The 17550-nt window shown below is 43.3% G+C and overlaps 1 protein-coding gene across 6 annotated transcripts in view; it reads left to right on the top strand.

Moving 5' to 3' along the window:
• The window catches only part of LOC105493453 (ubiquitin protein ligase E3B), a 66431-nt gene that overhangs the window by 8732 nt on the left and 40149 nt on the right, over positions 1–17550 (top strand). For 5 of the 6 annotated variants that reach the window (XM_071071160.1, XM_071071159.1, XM_011761123.2 and 2 more), the window contains 9 exons: positions 105–209; positions 2156–2252; positions 3496–3581; positions 4566–4648; positions 11235–11340; positions 11650–11770; positions 13052–13229; positions 14791–14954; positions 16442–16609. In XM_071071160.1, the coding sequence (XP_070927261.1) occupies positions 105–209; positions 2156–2252; positions 3496–3581; positions 4566–4648; positions 11235–11340; positions 11650–11770; positions 13052–13229; positions 14791–14954; positions 16442–16609 (1108 nt within the window). Of the gene's footprint in view, positions 1–104; positions 210–2155; positions 2253–3495; positions 3582–4066; positions 4542–4565; positions 4649–11234; positions 11341–11649; positions 11771–13051; positions 13230–14790; positions 14955–16441; positions 16610–17550 lie in introns of those variants that run through there. The other variant, XM_011761127.3, reaches the window with a different exon arrangement.

Genomic DNA, 17550 nt, shown 5'->3' with positions numbered 1-17550 from the left:
TGTCTGGCACTGGACCTAACTAATAGGTCCAGTTCCAACAGTTAGAGCATATGTGATATGATCTCTATAACAGCCCATGACATTCCTCTTTTTCCCACCTATAGGTGTGGTATGTGTCCCTGGCTTGTTCTAAGGACCTCACGCTCCTTTGGATTAAACAGATCAAGAGCATTCTGTGGTACTGCTGTGATTTTCTCAAGCAGCTCAAGGTAAAAAAAAAAAAAGCAAAACCAGAAACAATAAATACGTCATTTTCACCTGTAGACTTTAGTCTGTATTTTCAGAGTCCCTATCAATCAGAGTTGCTAGCTGAGCCCTGTTCTGGAAGAGAGGAATTTTGATGCTGTTATCAATATGAGCCCTTCTTTGGTGTGTGTTGGACCCTTAACCCGCTTGCCACGCCACAGCCTCCATGCCAGGGAATCTGTCACTTTCCTTCCTGTTCATTTAATGTAATCAGTACTTTATGATCTACATTATTATACTAGTCAGGCCTCAGCAAGGAAGAGAATGTTGTGCTCTAGAATATATTCAGTAACATGGCAGCTGGGGATAAGGAGAGCCAGGGGTTTCTGGATTCTCCCTCTCATTCTTTTCTCTCATCCCTGTTCCCTTTTGGGGTCACCTCGTCCTTTCCTGCTATAATCATGGCAACCACCAGTTTTGACTTTATAGTCTTACCCTGTCTTGACTAAAGGGAAGAGAGGTCTCCCGACCCGTTCAAAAATCCAGGTTTCTTGTAGGTCCAGTGGAATCCTGGGTTCACCTCTGAACCAGTCAAAGTGGCAAGAGGAATGGGGTACTGTCACTAGCCCAGCCTGGTCCTGTGCTCCCCCACCCCCTTCAGTGTTCTGAAAAGGATGGACAGGGGTGTGAGCAGACATATACAGGAGCCTTTTCTACTTTGCACATAGGGAGAGAGAGGTTTCAGGGACAGAGGCTTGGCAAGGACACAGCTCAGTAATGGAACGAAAGTCCTTGGACCGCCCCCCATGCCAGTAATAATCCATTCCCAGCCATCCCTCTTTGGGTGCTCAGGAATGGCTCTTGCCAATAACACAGCCAAGGCAGTGGCCAGCAGCAAGCCACACCTGGCTTGTCAGGTGAGACATGGCTTAGGGCAGGGTTTCCACACTATGTTGCTTGGAGCCCTGGGAGTCCACCAAAATGACTCAGGGCCAAGTGGGCAGGGTATTTCCCTACCTGCACTCTGCCAGGCAGATCCTTGTTTATCTGTTCTCTGTGTGTACATTCCACAACAGATTGTTCTTTGAGGAGAGGCTGTTCTATTTTGAACAAACAAAAATTTATGCAAAGAAATAGACATCAGGAGAAAAAGGGCCCTGACTCTGGAGCCAGGAATATGTGAAATTCAGTCCTGATTCCACTGCTAATTTCCCACGTGACCTTGAACAGGCTGCTTCCCCTCTCTTACTGTCAGTGAGCTTAGGGTTTTGAACTCAGTGGTCTCCAAGGTTGTCTCCAAGGTCCCTTCCAGGTGGACCTGCTATATGGTCTGTGGGCCTAGAAAGCAGTCAGGCCTTTTGCTTAACTTACACTTGGTGAAACAATGAACTGTCATCAAAATTAGAACAGCAGCCAACATTACATGGAGTTATCTATGTGCCAGGTACTGTTCTTAGTGCATTGTATGCATTAATCCATTTATTTCTCACAACAACCCTATGAGGAAAGCAGTGTTATTGTTTCTGGTCAACAGATGAGGAAACTGAGGCACAGAGAGGTTAAGAAACTTGCCTAAGCTCACACAGCTAGTAGGTGGTGAAGTCAGAAGGCTGAGCCCAGAGTCCCAGTCATGCTCAATTGCATTTCTGCTCTGTTTCTGCAGAGTTCAGACAGACAGGCAGGCACACGTACATATAGCAAGCCAGCCCTGGTCACCTTGTTTTCTAGGGATTCTCAGTTCTCTGTTCCCAGGAATATATGATTCCATGGTCAAGCACGAGAGTGTCAAATTTCTTGTTGTTTAACTCCTGAAGTGGTCATTGCCCAAGAGAAAAAGAATGAAGACTGACTTATAATCCTGACTCAGTGATTCCAGGCTGAGTGCCCATAGAGCACTTGTAAAGTGAACACTTCGCTGTCTGGAATCAGAGGACCTGTGTCTTAATCTTGCTGTGTTTATTGTTTCCAGCCTGAAATCCTGCAAGACTCCCGACTCATCACCCTGTACCTCACGATGCTTGTCACCTTCACAGACACTTCAACATGGAAAATTCTTCGGGGAAAAGGTCTGTGGGACTTGCTTCAAAATATTCTGTAATGAACATTTCCACAGAGAGTTCAGGGACCTTTTTTTCTTTGTAAGAAACATTTTTGCCACCACAAGCTTCAGGGAAGGCCCTGAGACCATACCAATGAGGATGCCCTTGGCACTGACCATCAGACTGCGTCACAGTATCCAGAATCCATTCAGCATTGTGTGCTGTACTCTACCCTTCTTTGAATTTACATTCAAAGGCATGGTTCTTCTGATCTTAATTTTTATAATTCCTACAGTGCCTTAGCCTCCAAGTGATAACATTCACTTAAGCCTCGTCATTTTACTTGGAAAATCATTAGGTTGTGAATAATTCCATTTTGCCCATAAAATTTGCATTATAAACTGCCTCCTTCCCTGGTAAGTGTCCTTAGCCCCATGTGTTTCATATGGTCGTTTCATTCATCTGTTCAACAAGTAGCCCATATGTGCCAGATGCCTGTAGGCACTGAAGAGACGGAGATAAGCAAAACAGAAAGGGGCGTTGCCCTCTGGGGACTTTAGGTGCTCCCTTCCTCACAGAACTTAATGAGGAAAACAGGCATTAAATAGATGTTGCTCATAGATATAAAATGACAATAATGTGTTAAGTGCTTGGAAGGAAGCCTGCAAGAGAAATGAGAGTGTCCAGTAGGGTGGAGAGGCTTTGCTTGGTCTGAGGCTCTAGCTTTCCAGAAGAAGTGGTGTGTGAGCTGAGAGCTGGAGAGAGAGCTGGGATTCACAGAGTGAAGAGCAGGGATGAAGCAGAAAGCAGGGGAAGCTATGCAAAGGCTCCAGGTCAGCAAGGAGGGTTTATTTCAGGCATGACCCTGGCCTCTTGGAGGGAACCCAAAAATTGTTGAGTTCTGGGCCCTGCCCAGAAGCTCATGTCCCATTGAGGAGAGGAGGCATCCCTCCAGAGAAGACAGTGCCAGGCCCTAGGAGAGAATTAGAAAAGGTGCTACAGGAGCTCAGAGGCCAGACACATCACTTCTGGCTAGGGGCGTGACGGGACCCATCAATCAAGAGGTGACACTTGAGCCAGGCCTTCCAGGAGGGATAGAGTTCCAAATACACATTGCTTCCCTGTGCTCTGGCACCAGGCCTAAGGGAAAAGGAAGGCAAGCCAGGGGCATCTCATTTCTTAGGGCCTTAGGTGTGGGACACAATTTCCTGTCCCACATCAACAGTCACATTATGGCAAGAGATTTTTTTGTTCTCACTGTTTTGTTTAGGTGAAAGTCTTCGACCAGCGATGAACCACATTTGTGCAAATATAATGGGACATCTCAACCAGCATGGATTTTATTCTGTGCTGCAGGTCTGTGACCCCTGCCCCGCAGTGTGCAACTTCCCCACTCTCTAACACCTGCAGTTGGATTTTTACATTTGCGTTCAGCATACCTGGTGCCCTCCTCAGAAATGCTTTTCATAGGAAGAGCTTGATGCCTGCTGTCCTCTTCTTCCTTCCCCTGCTTTGTCTCACTTGTGGGTCAGGTAAAGGGAGGACAGTGGTGCTGGGATCCCCTGAGTGCTCTATGTTTTTGGCTGCAAGAGTAATCCAGTCTTTTGACATTTAAACTCTGGAAGGAGACCTCAGGGCTTGTTCCCTCAGATTCCTTCTTGGTTGATGTCTAGAATCATATTTCTAGCTCTGTGTCCTCAAACAGTCTTTTCCACTTCGTACCTTGTTGTGCCAGACCATACCTGTAGGGAATCGTTAAGAAAGCCTGATTGCTGCTTAAAGGCACTATGGAATTCTTGAGTTTGAGAAGTAATGTTGATTTTGCCCTTCCTTCTACCTAGCGCTGTGATGGGCTGTTTCCTGATTTGGTTTCACATACTCCTCGCAACAACCCTGTGAGGTGGTCTGTTGGCAGAAGCTGGTATGACTGGCAGTTGTCTCACTAGAGGAAACTTCTACTTCACACCATAATTGAACGGCTTCTAAAATAATATGGTGTCTTTAAATTTTAAGTCTGGCATTATTTTTATTAGCTGTTTTTTTAACTTTATTATTAAAGAATTTCTAACCATAATATTCAAAGTAGAGAAAGAGTGGTAGAGTTAACCTCATTACCCAATACGTTCTTCCCTTTCCTCTTATAAAAACACTGCATACGGTTTTTTTGGTCTTTTTTTTAAGAGACAGGTTGCTCTGTCACCCAGGCTGGCCTCAAGGAATCCTCCTGCCTGGCTCACAGTTTTTTTATCTGAAGGACTCATTTTAGTTTTTTTGCTTTTTTATGTACAAATGAATATAAAGTTGGTATCATCCGCTGACCAATTAAAACGTTCTTTTCAGGTATTGTTAACCCGTGGCCTGGCAAGACCCCGTCCTTGTCTATCCAAAGGCACTTTAACAGCAGCCTTTTCTCTAGCATTGCGGTGAGTAAGAAACCATAGCTCAGGCGTTGGCATGTTCTTGAATGCTTCCTCCTCTTGGTTTTTCTTTCTCTCGTTACTGGTATTAGGTATAGACTTGCCCACTTTGTCAGAATTTAAGGGAAACGTTGTTCTTAATGAAAGTGAATACATTTGTGACTGCTCAAACTTTTTCTTAATCTTAAGTCTTGAATATTTCTTAATCTTCAGCCCTGAATATTATTGCAGTGTGATCTTTGGAAACTATTCAAAATTAATTTTTTTTATCTAAAAGAGACCAAAATGCAATCATTTTTCCTTTTGAAGTTTTAATTGACAAAACAAAAAACCTAAGAGCCAGAAGAAGCCCAACAAAGGGCAGGGTGAGAGGATTAAGGAAGTAATGTGAACGCGCATGTAAAATATTAGAATTTGGAGGACCAGAGAAGAGGTAATATTTGCCTTCACTTAGTTTAGAGATGTCAAGTACTGGAGAAGCTAAGTAATTCCTTATGGAAATTATACCTGCAATTCTGAGAATTACCAAATGTAAAACACCATGCTTATTCATAGGTCCAGAACATGTTTAAACTGTCGAGGGGAACACTAGCTTGGGGAGATGTTAATAATCCTGGAAGAGTGTCATGGTGGAACCAGCTTGGTGAAAGCTGCTGCTCTGCCCCCATCTGTGGATCTATAGTACACCTTGATGCTGAGAGCCCTGAGAAGTCCTGCTATGCTAGCCGAACCCCATGGGCTTATTAACCCGGGGTTGGCCCAAACATATCTGAGCATGGAATACCCCTACCTTGTTTTTTGGATGACGTCGATATCCCATGAAATCATTTTCCATGTAAAACCTATTTGAAAAATGATGGGCTAGAGCATGGGTTGGCCAAATTTTCTAGAAAGAGCTGGATAAATATTTTCAGCTCTCTGGGCCATACAGCCTCTGTCACAACCACTCTGCCATTGCATCTTGAAAGCAGCCGTAGATTGTACAGACACAGATGAGCATGACTGTGTTCCAGTAAAACTTTATTTACAGAAATAGGCCATAGTTTATAAAACCTGGTCTAGACTGTGCTTTCCACTAACCACTAACCACAGGGGGCTGTTTAAATGAAAATGTATTAAAGTTAAATAAAATGAAGAATTCACTTCCTCAGTTGCATTAGCCACATTTCAAATGCTCAGCAGCCACACGTAACTAGTGGCAGTTGTGTGGGACAGCACCAATATAGAAAACTTCCAGGATCACAGAAAGTTCTGTTGGACAAGGCTAACCTAGAGCAGGTCTGTCCATTGGAAATATAGTTAGAGCCGTATTTAAAAAGTCAAAAGAGACCAGGCACGGTGGCCCACGCCTGTAATCCTAGCACTTTGGGAGACCGAGGTGGGCAGATCATTTTGAGCTCAGGAGTTCGAGACCAGCCTGGGCAACATGGCCAAACTTCATCTCTACAAAAAATACAAACATTAGCTGGGCATGGTGGCATGTGCCTGTGGTTCCAGCTACTCAGGAATCTGAGGTGGGAGGATCCCTGGAGCCAGGGAAGTCAAGGCTACAGTGAGCCATGATCGAGCTTCTCCAGCCTGGGTGACAGAGTGATACCTGGTCTCAAAAAAAAAAAAGTCAAAATAAAAGGGAAATGTAGTATAATGATATATTTTTATTTAAGCTAATATATCCAGAATGTTATTTTTACATGTAATCAATATTTTAAAATTATTTTAATTAAAATTAAATAATGTGTTACATTTTTCTCTTCATGCCAAGTCTTCAAAAGTGGTATGTACTTAGAGCACGTCTGAATTTGGACCAGCCACATTTTTAAGTGCTCAGTAGCCACGTGTAGCCAGTGGCTACCACATTAGACCACATGCTTCTGGAAGCTAGACCCTTACACAGAAGAACGGGATGTAACCAGTTATGCTATCATTAGTTACAGAAGTAGAGCTAATTACCTAATAGACAATTGTGCCTTCATTTCATACTTTTAGAGAAGTTACGTGAGTTGTATTTAATGAGCCCTAATGTCTAGGTACAAACAGGTTTTCCCAGAAGCCTAAGAAACAGATTCACTGCAACTGTCCCTACCCAAGTCACCTTGTGGGGCAGCTCATTCCAGCAGCATTGCCCGCTGTCCTCTGGCAGACACAGTGAAGGTCAGCACACTGAGGCCTGAACTCTCAAACTCAGGAGCAGCTCTGCCTCCCCCTCCACCTCCAGAGACACAAGGTCTAGGAGCACCTCACTTTTCTTTCCTGTCCAGCATCCTTCCCCTGCCCCAGTGTGGTTGTAATTCACATGTGATTCACCAGCATGCTCACATCCAGTCATTCTACCACACTTAAATTCTCCTTTAAGAATATAACCAACAGCCATCCTTGTAGTTTTTCTTCTCTGTATGTATTAGATTCCATTGAATCACTTGTTAAGGCCAGGCTACTCTAAAGCCTTTTTCCCAAATAGTACTTTTCCCCTCTGAATGTTTGTGTATAATTGAACACAATCAGGACCTTTTAAAATAAGATATCAGTGGTTTCATCATACAGGAGTATAGTGAAAGTCTGTAAAATTGTCAGTGGTATGCCAAGACATGATCACTAAGTCCTGAAATATGAATAGCTAACATTTATGGGCCACACATTGTTCTAAAACTTTTACACATGTTAACTGACTCCTCACCACATTCTCTTACCTCCATTTTATTTATTTATTTGTGAGACAAGGTCGTGCTTTGCCATCAAGAGTGGAGTGCAGTGGCGTGATCAGAGCTCACTGCAGGCTCAAACTCCTGGGCTCAAGCCATCCTCCCACCTCAGCCTCCCGTGTAGCTAGGGCTACAGGCACATGCCCAGCTAATTTTTTTATTTTTAAAATTTTTGTAGAGATGGGGTCTCACTATATTGCCCAGGCTGCTCTCAAACTCCTGGCCTCAAGTGATCCTCACGCCTCAGCCTCTCAAAAAGTGCTGGGATTATAGGAGTGAGCCACCACATGTGGCTTTTCTCCAGTTTATAGATGAGGAAGCTAAGGCCCAGAGAAGTTAAACTGTTTGCTCTTGGTCACACAGCAGGAGTGGCCAGGCCAGAAACTAAACCCAGGTTATTTAACTCCAGAGCTCATACTCTTTCTTCTTATTCTTTGTACTTGCCTCACATGTTGGACACATTTTTGTATTCTAAGAATAATATATTTTATTTTAGTAAATAGCACGTGGGAACCTTCCCAGACTTGCCCTGTTCCTCACACTGCCATGGCATTGATTATCTGGACCCCTAGTTTGCCCAGGCACCTAGTCATGTACCCACTAGTCCTGGCTTCTGTTTTTCCCCGTATGCCTGCCCAGCTCCCTGGTTGTACTCTGAGCTCTCTGTTAGCAGGGACTGTGCGTCAGTCATACCTCTTTTGTTTATCCTCCCCACCTCCCCCCCCAACCATGTCTAGCCCTGTTAAACATTCGACTAAGCGGTCCACTTACAGACTTTGTCACCCAGGGGTGCTTAAATGCAGCAGCTACAGGTGGGCTAAAGAAAGATTCTGTTGACCTCATGCTGGGAAAATCAGTAATAAGAAATTGAGGGAAATGTAGGAGTGTTTGCAGTGTCTGTGGTTTTTGAGTCTGGCCTCATGCAGACTCAAAAGATCACACCCCTCCAAACATTGAGGCAGCCCTGCAGTCCTATAATGCTTCCACTGATATTTGCTCCCAGTCAGTCAGGCCAAATTACTTAGGGATATGGCCCAGGATGGAATCCATAGGTTTCTGTGAGAACCGCCAGAGAATGCCACAGCCCTTTGTGCCCTTGAAACAATGCAGTCCCTTCCTTGCAAATGCGAAGTGACTGGTTGTAGTTTCAGCAGCATTCTCTGTGGTTTGTTTTTCTTCTGTTTAGGGAATTGTGTTGTTCTATTTTAAACTTCTTTCTAACATGCAGAAAATAACATGGTTCTCTTTTCGTGTGCCCCACTCAGATCAGAGAGGTTAGCTTGGTTGGTTAGCCTCATCTAGACAAGTGGTGAACATAGGTACTGATATTTTCAACATTTCAGCCTCATAAAATGTCCTTGTTCCAAAAATGGTACTCTTGAAAGTGAAAGTGTATAGTGTGAATTCTGAGAGCCTAAATACCACTAACACCTCTGCTCATTGCTATTGGAGCACGTTAGCTAGAAGAAACCTTTTTTCCCTCTGCAAGTTGTTCTCTTACCTTTTTTTCTGCATGAACTCTGAGTGATTTTTTAAAATAACTTTATTGAAGTCTAATTCACATCTCATACACTTTATTCATTTAAAGCATACCATTCCCTGGCGTTTAGTATGTTCACAGAATTGTGCAACCATCGCCTGCCGAGACCAACTTGGTCGGGGAGAGCCTAACCCAGCAGTGCTAGAGGAATTAAAGACACACAGAAATATAGAGGTGTGGAGTGGGAAATCAGGGATCTTGCAGCCTTCAGAGCTGAGAGCCTTGAACAGAGATTTACCCATGTATTTATTGACATCAATCCAGTGATAAGCATTGTTTCTATAGATTATAGATTAACTAAAAGTATTCCTTATGGGGAAACAAAGGGATGGGCTGAAATAAAGGGATGGGTTGGGCTAGTTATCTGCAGCAGGATCATGTCCTTAAGGCACAGATCGCTCATGCTATTGTTTGTGGTTTAAGAATGCCTTTAAGTGGTTTTCTGCCCTGGGTGGGCCAGGTGTTCCTTGCCCTCATTCTGGTAAACCTACAGCCTTCCAGCCGTGGGTGTCATGGCCATCACGAACATGTCACAGTGCTGCAGAGATTTTGTTTATGGCCAGTTTTGGGGCCAGTTTATGGCCAGATTTTGGGGGCCTATTCCCAACCATCACCACAATCTAATTCCATTAATATTTTATCACCCTGAAAAGAAACCTAATACCCATTAGCAGTCACTCCCTCTTCCCCTCTCCCCAGAACTCCTGGCAACAACTAATCTACTTTCTATCTCTTTGGATTTGCCTGTTCTGGACATCTCACATAAATGGAATCATATAACATGTGGTCTTTTGCTACTGGCTTTTTTCACTTCGCATATTATAATCAGAGTTCATCCATGTTGTAGCACGGATTAGTACTTCATGCATTTTTATGGCCAAATAATACTCCATTATATGGATATACCACATTTGAGTTGTTTCTGCTTTTTGACTGTTATAAATGATACTGCTATGAACATTTATGTACAAGTTTTTGTGTAGACATATGTTTTCATTTCTCTTGGGCATATTCCCAGGAGTAGACTTACCTGGGTTATGTGGTAACTCCATGCTTAACCTTTTGAAGAATTGCCAAATTATTTTCCAAAGCGCCTGCACTATTTTACATTTCCAGCAGTAGTATGTGAGGGCTCCAGTTTCTCCACATCCTTGTCAACACTTGTTATCTGTCTTTTTTATTTAGCCATCCCAGTGGGTGTACAGGGATGTCTCACTGTCGTTTTGATTTACAACTCCCTGTGATGTACTAGCTAGTGATGTTGAACATCTTTTCATGTATTTATTAACCATTTGTCTATCTTCCTTGGAGAAATGTATGTTTAGATCCTTCGTCCACTTTTTAATTGGATGTTTCATCTTTTATGAGAGTTGTGAATTCTTTATGTGCACTTTTCAGAAAAGTGATCTGCAGGTGTTTCCTTCCATTCGATGGGTTGTCTTTTCACTTTCTTGATAGTGTCTTTTGAATCACAAAAGTTTTAAACTTTGAAGAAGCACAACTTACCTACTTTTTTTCTTTTGACACTTGTACTTTTAGTGTGATGTCTCAGAAATCATTGCCTAACCTGAAGTCTCAAAGCTGTGTTTTCTTCTAAGAATTTTATAGTTTTAGTTATGAAGCTAGCATTTAGGTCTGTGGCTCATTTCATTATTTTTTACGTATGGTGTGGGATAGGGATCATTATTTAATAGTATTTATCTTTTTTTGGATTATGGAAGCAATGCATACTTATTATAGAAAACCTAGGTAAAGCAGAAAAACATAAAAAAGAAAAACATTTCTCATGATTATACAACCAGAGATACATGGTTGACTTTATCTGTCACCTCAATCTTTTAAAAATGTATCTATATTCATGTTTATTTTGAAACATTATATCTCTATATACTTATATACAGTATATGTTCTATATGTATACTATATATGCTTAACTGCTTAACTGAAGTATGAGTTACTAGTGAGTCGTCACAGAGTGAACACACCTGGGTAAGCACCACCCAATAGAGAAATCGATTATACCAGCACTCCCTCCCCATCACAAACTCCCTCCTCTTCCATGTATGTAGTTTCTCATCCTACCTTTTTTTTAAGTTGATTATAGCATGAGCATTCTTTTATGTCAGTAAAATTTCAAAACTGGTTTTTCATAGCTGCACAGTCTGGCATCAGCAACTGTACCATCACTGACTTGCCCATTTCCCTAGTGTGTGTCCCCAGTTTCAGCCTTCAGTTTTCTCAGAAATCCCATGCAGAATAATTTCTAGGGATTTGAGCACATTGGTGGGGTTGTGCTTTTGTTCTGGATGCACATGGAGACCCTGTCTGAATGAGCGGATCTGTCTGTGTCTAGCCCTGTGATTGCTGCACAGTTCTCAGACAATCTGATTCGGCCATTCCTCATCCACATCATGTCTGTGCCTGCTCTGGTGACTCATCTCAGCACAGTGACCCCTGAGGTAAGCAGGCTTTGTGAGTTCCCCGCGAAAACCCAATTGTGTTTTTGCTTTTCTTCTTAGATATCAGAAAGTAAAATGGCTTCTCTGCTTATTTCCACACCTCCCTTTAATGTTCTTTGGGACCAGTGGCCATGATAGACACACTTGTGTTAGTAGCCCAAAGAAGTGGGTTCTCGTCTGTCCATTTTCTTCTTGGTGTTTACTAGCACATCCCGCATAACCAGGGGTGATCTGCAAGTGATCAGGTTCACTCTCTACAGGAAACTGTTCCTGGCAGTTTCTGATTTAACGGTCGGCCATTGTTTGCAGCGCCTCACTGTTTTGGAATCCCATGACATGCTTCGTAAATTCATCATGTTTTTAAGAGACGAAGATCGATGCCGTGACGTATGTGAAAGTTTAGAAGGATGCCATACGCTTTGTCTAATGAGTGAGTATCCGTGGCTGAAACTTGACTGTGTCCTGGCCATCAGGGAAAGCCCAAGTGTTTTGCCTGTCACTATTCTAGAGATTTGGTGGTTTTTTGTAACAGTTGGAAGTGCTTACAATAAAAAACACATATTTAGATAGACAGTTAAAATAGACACGTAAATTAAAATCACATGGAAAATATACTGGCCTGGTAAACTAGTTAAGTGACTGTTAATGAACCTTAGATGTCAGCCTTTAGCTTCCTGGCAGTCAAGGAAAAAGTGGAAATGCGGTGAATTGCCTGGATAATTCTCATCTCAAGGGAGAAGGGAGGGAGTAGTTAGGTGGGGCTTATATCAGAGCAGCACCTGCATTACCTGTTTTACAGTGTTTTCATTGTAGATGGAAGAAAGGATTTGTTAATAGAAGCATCTGAGGCAGAGGCACAAAATTCTCCTTGCCTAAATTTATTTTAGATAGGAAAAGCTGGTTTTTTTTTTTTTTTTTTTTGAAGACAGGATCTCACTCTGTCACCCAGGCTGGACTGCAGTGGCACAGTCATGGCTCACGGCATCCTAGACTTCCCAGGCTTAGGTGGTGTCCCACCTCAGCCTCCTGAGTAGCTGGGACTACAAGCGCACACTACCATGGCCGACTAATTTTTGTATTTTTAGTGGAGACAGGGTTTTTCACCACATTGCCCAGACTAGTCTCAAACTTCTGGGCTTGAGCAATCCACACACCTCAGCCTGTGGGATTACAGACTTGAGATAAAAACTTCCCTAGGGCCAAATTTCATGAGGAGTTTATGGTGCGAGTGTTCACATGAGGGATGTTGACTAACTGGTGAACGTTGAATAGCAGCGACTTCCCAGGACATTCAGATATTCTTCAAAGGCCATTTCTTATGTTGACCCTTGATTTTTAAGCATTAATATAATATTAAAATGTAATGCTAACTAAATATCACTTACCTCTGTGTGCCTGACATTTTACCTGCTACTTCATCCTCATATGGACAGTAGGGATCATCATTCCAATCTTACAAATGAAGAAACAAGTTTGAGACATGGGTAGACAGCCACAGCGCACTTTGTCTGTGGCAGAACCAGGATTTGAAGTCAGCTCTGCCTGTTTCTTATCTTTGCACCACATAGCAGCCTCCAGCACTGACAGGTGCCCCTTATGTGGAAATGTCTTCCTGCACATGGGATGTGGCCGCCTGAGCCACAGACAGGGAACAGGGCCGGGAGGCACCAGAGTGTTTGGGCCCATCACACTCAGCCTTCTCTCTCTCTAGGCAACCTCCTACACTTGGGCTCCCTCAGCCCCAAAGTGTTAGAGGAGGAGACAGATGGGTTCGTGAGTTTGCTCACCCAGATGCTGTGCTACTGTCAGAAGTACGTGTCCCAGAAGAAGTCCAACCTGACCCACTGGCATCCTGTCCTTGGCTGGTTCTCCCAATCTGTGGATTATGGGTGAGTCCCAGATGCAAATCGCTGTCTTTCTTGCCTCTCTCCCACCATCTTCTTCTTCCTTCTTTCTTTCTTTCTTCCAGCTTGTGGTGTTTTGTTTCTTATTACAAAAATAATACATATTCATTATATATTAATAAATTGTGAGTAAGAACAAAAGAGGATAAAGACCAGACCATTATCCCGTAAACCAAAGATAACTTGAGTGAATATCTTGTCAGTTTTCCTATCTAGAAATACTGATCGTTTTTTACAAAATTGAAATCATACTATTTTGTATTTTGTTCCTTCCATTCAGTTATGGACCTTATCAATGTTTTTTCTTCTTCACTGTCACTTTTATTGATTGACTAGACTGCCATATTTTGGAGATGCTAAAATAAGACAGATGATTCAAAGGGAATAGAAATCACCCAAAATTCTTTTCAAGAGGTAGAATATAAATTTTTAAAAGTTTAATTACGAACTTAAAAACATGAGAAACACTAGACTAGAAGAAGGGAGATCAAGTAAGGCACAGCTTCATGAATTTGAAACATCTACCTGAGCTGAGATAAAGTGGTTTCTGGAGAGAAACCAGCTCTGCTGCCCACCTGTTTTCTTGTTCACATATCTGCTCGAGGCATGGGGTCCCTGGCAGTTACCGTTGCAGCAGAAAACTAAAGGCCAGGGGAGGAAATCCCCAAATTTGCTCTTTTTTGTACCTGAGTGACATCCCTGGGTCCTATCTAGTTAAAAAAGACTCATTGCTAGGGAACAGCCTGCCCCAGCATGACACCCCTGCCTGAAGAGGATGGGGCGGAGGTGCTGAGAGTCAGGAAGCTGTGGGAGGTAAGCGAAGCAGAGCAGCACCTTCGCAGACAGCCTGCTCTCCGCTCCACTTCCTCTTCTTGGAGGGCTTGGACAACTTGCTTTGCCTCGCTTTCCTCATCTGAAACCTGGGGATAATTTTCACCGTCCCTTTGATAGGGCTTTCTAGAAGGATTGAATGAGATAATGCATGTAAATCACCTACCAGCAGGCCTGGCCGTGCTCAGGGTTGGTGACTATTAACAATATGATGATCAATGTGGGAACCAGTAGGGGTGTCACCTCATCTTCTTGAGCAGGAAGGTGACAGCAGATTCCAGGAATTTGAGGGATGCTGAGTGCAGTGTGGAGTCAGGCAAGGAGCCCCTGGAAGGCAAGGAAACACTGAGGAGGCTGCTGAGTCATCTAGATTTGGCCCCCCACCACCTGCAGGCCAGCTGTGAGGAGGGAGGCCGTGCAGTGGGTACAAGATTGTTTTTGTCACCTGGGTGACAAGTGTCTTCGAGAAGAGTGTGACTCATGGAGCCTGGGGACCTGGGAAGGCAGACAAGATGAAGAGTCAATGCCCTTGACATACCAGACCCTCAGCAATGATTTGTTAGTTTCACTTTTTATTTTTGTAATCTTCTTTGCCATATTGAGTGCCAGGTCCTAGCTCCAGCTCCCAGAGGAAAGCCGTTAGGAGCTGTGTGGGCTGGCCCTGGCCCTGCGTCAGATGGAACTGACAGGCCAGGTCTCCTCTGCTCTCTCCTAGCCTTAACGAGTCAATGCATTTGATCACCAAACAGCTGCAGTTCCTGTGGGGGGTGCCTCTGATCCGGATCTTCTTCTGTGACATCCTGAGCAAGAAGCTGCTAGAGAGCCAGGAGCCAGCCCACGCGCAGCCAGCATCCCCCCAGAATGTGCTCCCAGTGAAGAGTGAGTGGTGGGAGCAGGCCCGACCCTGTTGCTCCGCTTGGCTGAAGTGCAGCTCCTGTTTCTTCCTGTGTGGATGTTCCACTGTGTTTGTGGGATGCTCTAACTTTGTTTTTGTTGTTGTTGTTCTTGTTGTTAGAGACAGAGTCTCACTGTATCACCCAGGCTGCAGTGCAGTGGCACAATCATAGCTCACTACAGCATCTAACTCCTAGGCTCGGGTGATCCTCCCATATCAGCCTCCCAAGTATAATAGCTGGGACTATAGGCGTGTACTGCCATGCCTGGCTAATTTTTTTTTTTCTTTTGTAGAGATGGGGGCCTTACCTTGTTGCCCAGGTTTGTTTCCAATTCCTGATCTCAAGCAATCCGCCCACCTCAGCCTCCCGAAGTGCTGGGATGACATACATCAGCCACCACACCTGGCCTCTAGCTTGTTCCACAACAATTTTGAGGCTTGTTAAGTCGCTAAGTTCATATATAGCAAAACAAAAAATCCATAGGAATAGAAAACAAGGATTGGGGAAATAGAAATAAGTGAACACAATCAAGATTGGGTCATAAAAGCATATCCACACACATATGTTCCATTAGGGCCACTGTGGCTACCTGTGGACTTCAGTTTGGTGGTGAACGAACATGAAATGTTTCAGAAACCAACATGAAAAGGGATCTGTGGATGCTTTCTTCTAATTTCTTAGAAGTAGAGCTTTTCTGAGTTCTTAAGAAAATAAATTTCTCATGTGGGACTCCTTATAAAGGAGCCACTCACTGAACCACAGGCGGGGCTAGCACTTCAGTGGCTTTCCTGTCGCAGGGTCAGTAATGGGTTCCATGGGAAGGTTCTTGTCGCACACTCTTATAAAAAGTTATGGAAAGGCCACTAACGCATAATTTGACAGAGTTACCTGCCTGTGGTGGGTTTTCAGGTTCAGGATGTCTGTTCTTCTGCTACTCAGTGTGTTGCAAAACTCTGTCTCGTAGCTAGCAGTAAGCATGGACTCAGCAAATGTAACTCCAGCAGGATATCAATGGGAAGACTGAAAACAAAAGTAGAATATCATTCAAAACCAGGTGTCAGAACTAGAGGTGGTCAGGCCTTACTTCCCTCTAAAGGCACAGAAAATAGAGATGTAGCCAGGGCCCCTGCCTTTGCCGCTCTTCCCCTAATATAGTCCTCTGAATTTTTACCATTGTGGGATTTGAAATTTGGTGATTTCCAGTGTAAGAATCCTATGTAAGATCTGAATATGCCTAGCTTATTCTGAGAAATTTTTGGATATTCAGAAGAGATCTTTGGATTGCACCTAAAAACCTGTTGTTAATGTTTTTCTAATTTATCCCAAAGAAATGCCTTAAATTGAGTGAGTTGCCCCACTGTCTGGCCTGGCTGTGCGTTTAGAGCTTTATTGAAATGCTCTTCCTTTTCCAGGGTGGGATTTGGCAGCTGGCTGAGCTGCTGCTCACATGTCTTCCTTTCTCCATGCCAGGTATCCTAAAACGTGCTTTTCAAAAGTCGGCATCAGTCCGGAACATTCTCAGGCCTGTCGGGGGTAAACGGGTCGACTCTGCAGAAGTCCAAAAGGTTTGCAACATCTGTGTCCTCTACCAGACCTCGCTGACAACTCTCACACAGATCCGACTGCAGATACTCACAGGTTCGCAGTCCCCAAGGCATCTTCTACACCTCTCACGTTTGGCAGTTCGTCTTAGCAAAAGTTGATGTTTTTTTCTGGCTTTTTTGACTCAGAAAATAGATTCTGAAGGAGGGTGTTTTTTGAGCTGTTCCTCTTAGAAATTGATCCACCTCAGTTAAATTGCTCATGCTAACCTCAGTCATAAGCACTTCCATCCCATTCCTGTTTTGTGATTCTTATTTTAATTATGAAGTACAATTTACTTTTAAAAAGTTTTTATGTTTTCTGAGTAAAAAAACAAAAAAGATAGGGTTGCAAAAAAAAGAAAAAACTACTTTTAATTCCATAATCCAAAAACAATCAACTGTGCCTGAGTGTACTGCACATATAAAATAAATATATTTAAATTGAAATATATGGCGATATCCTTTCCTTTCCGGTAATCATTTTACCATGTCACAAATTCTTTGAAAACCTTATCTTTATTGGCTGCATAGTATCTTATCACATGGATATGCCCAACATTTGCCTTTTTAGCTTAACATGGAGGAGAGCCCCCTCTGAGCGCAGAACTGGGCAACACAGGCTTTTAGGTTGCAGCACAGTTGTTATGAATTGGTCTTACAAGTACAAAAGGCCTTTGTAAACCGTGAAAGCCTTTTGTTACATGAAGGATTAAGAACTTCTCTGCTGCATTTTACATTTTTTAGCATCATAAATCACTGCTTCTCTTTCACACTTATCCATTCTTCAAATATTTATTGAGCGCCCCTGTGTGCCAGGCACTGAGGATACAGAGGTGAACGAGACAGCCAATTTCTTTGTTCTCAAGGGGATTGTATTCAAGTAGTGGGGAGACCAAAAATAAGCAAGTAAAAAGTAGGTCTCATATAACAATGGGCACTGTGAAAATGAAAATGCTGAGAGACGATGCTGGCTTGAGCTGCAGCAGGATTTCTCAG

Source organism: Macaca nemestrina, chromosome 10 (genome assembly GCF_043159975.1).
Source record: "Macaca nemestrina isolate mMacNem1 chromosome 10, mMacNem.hap1, whole genome shotgun sequence".
NCBI lineage: Eukaryota > Metazoa > Chordata > Mammalia > Primates > Cercopithecidae > Macaca > Macaca nemestrina.
Note: the sequence above shows the minus strand (reverse complement) of the source record. Positions and strands in the feature narration are given on the sequence as shown.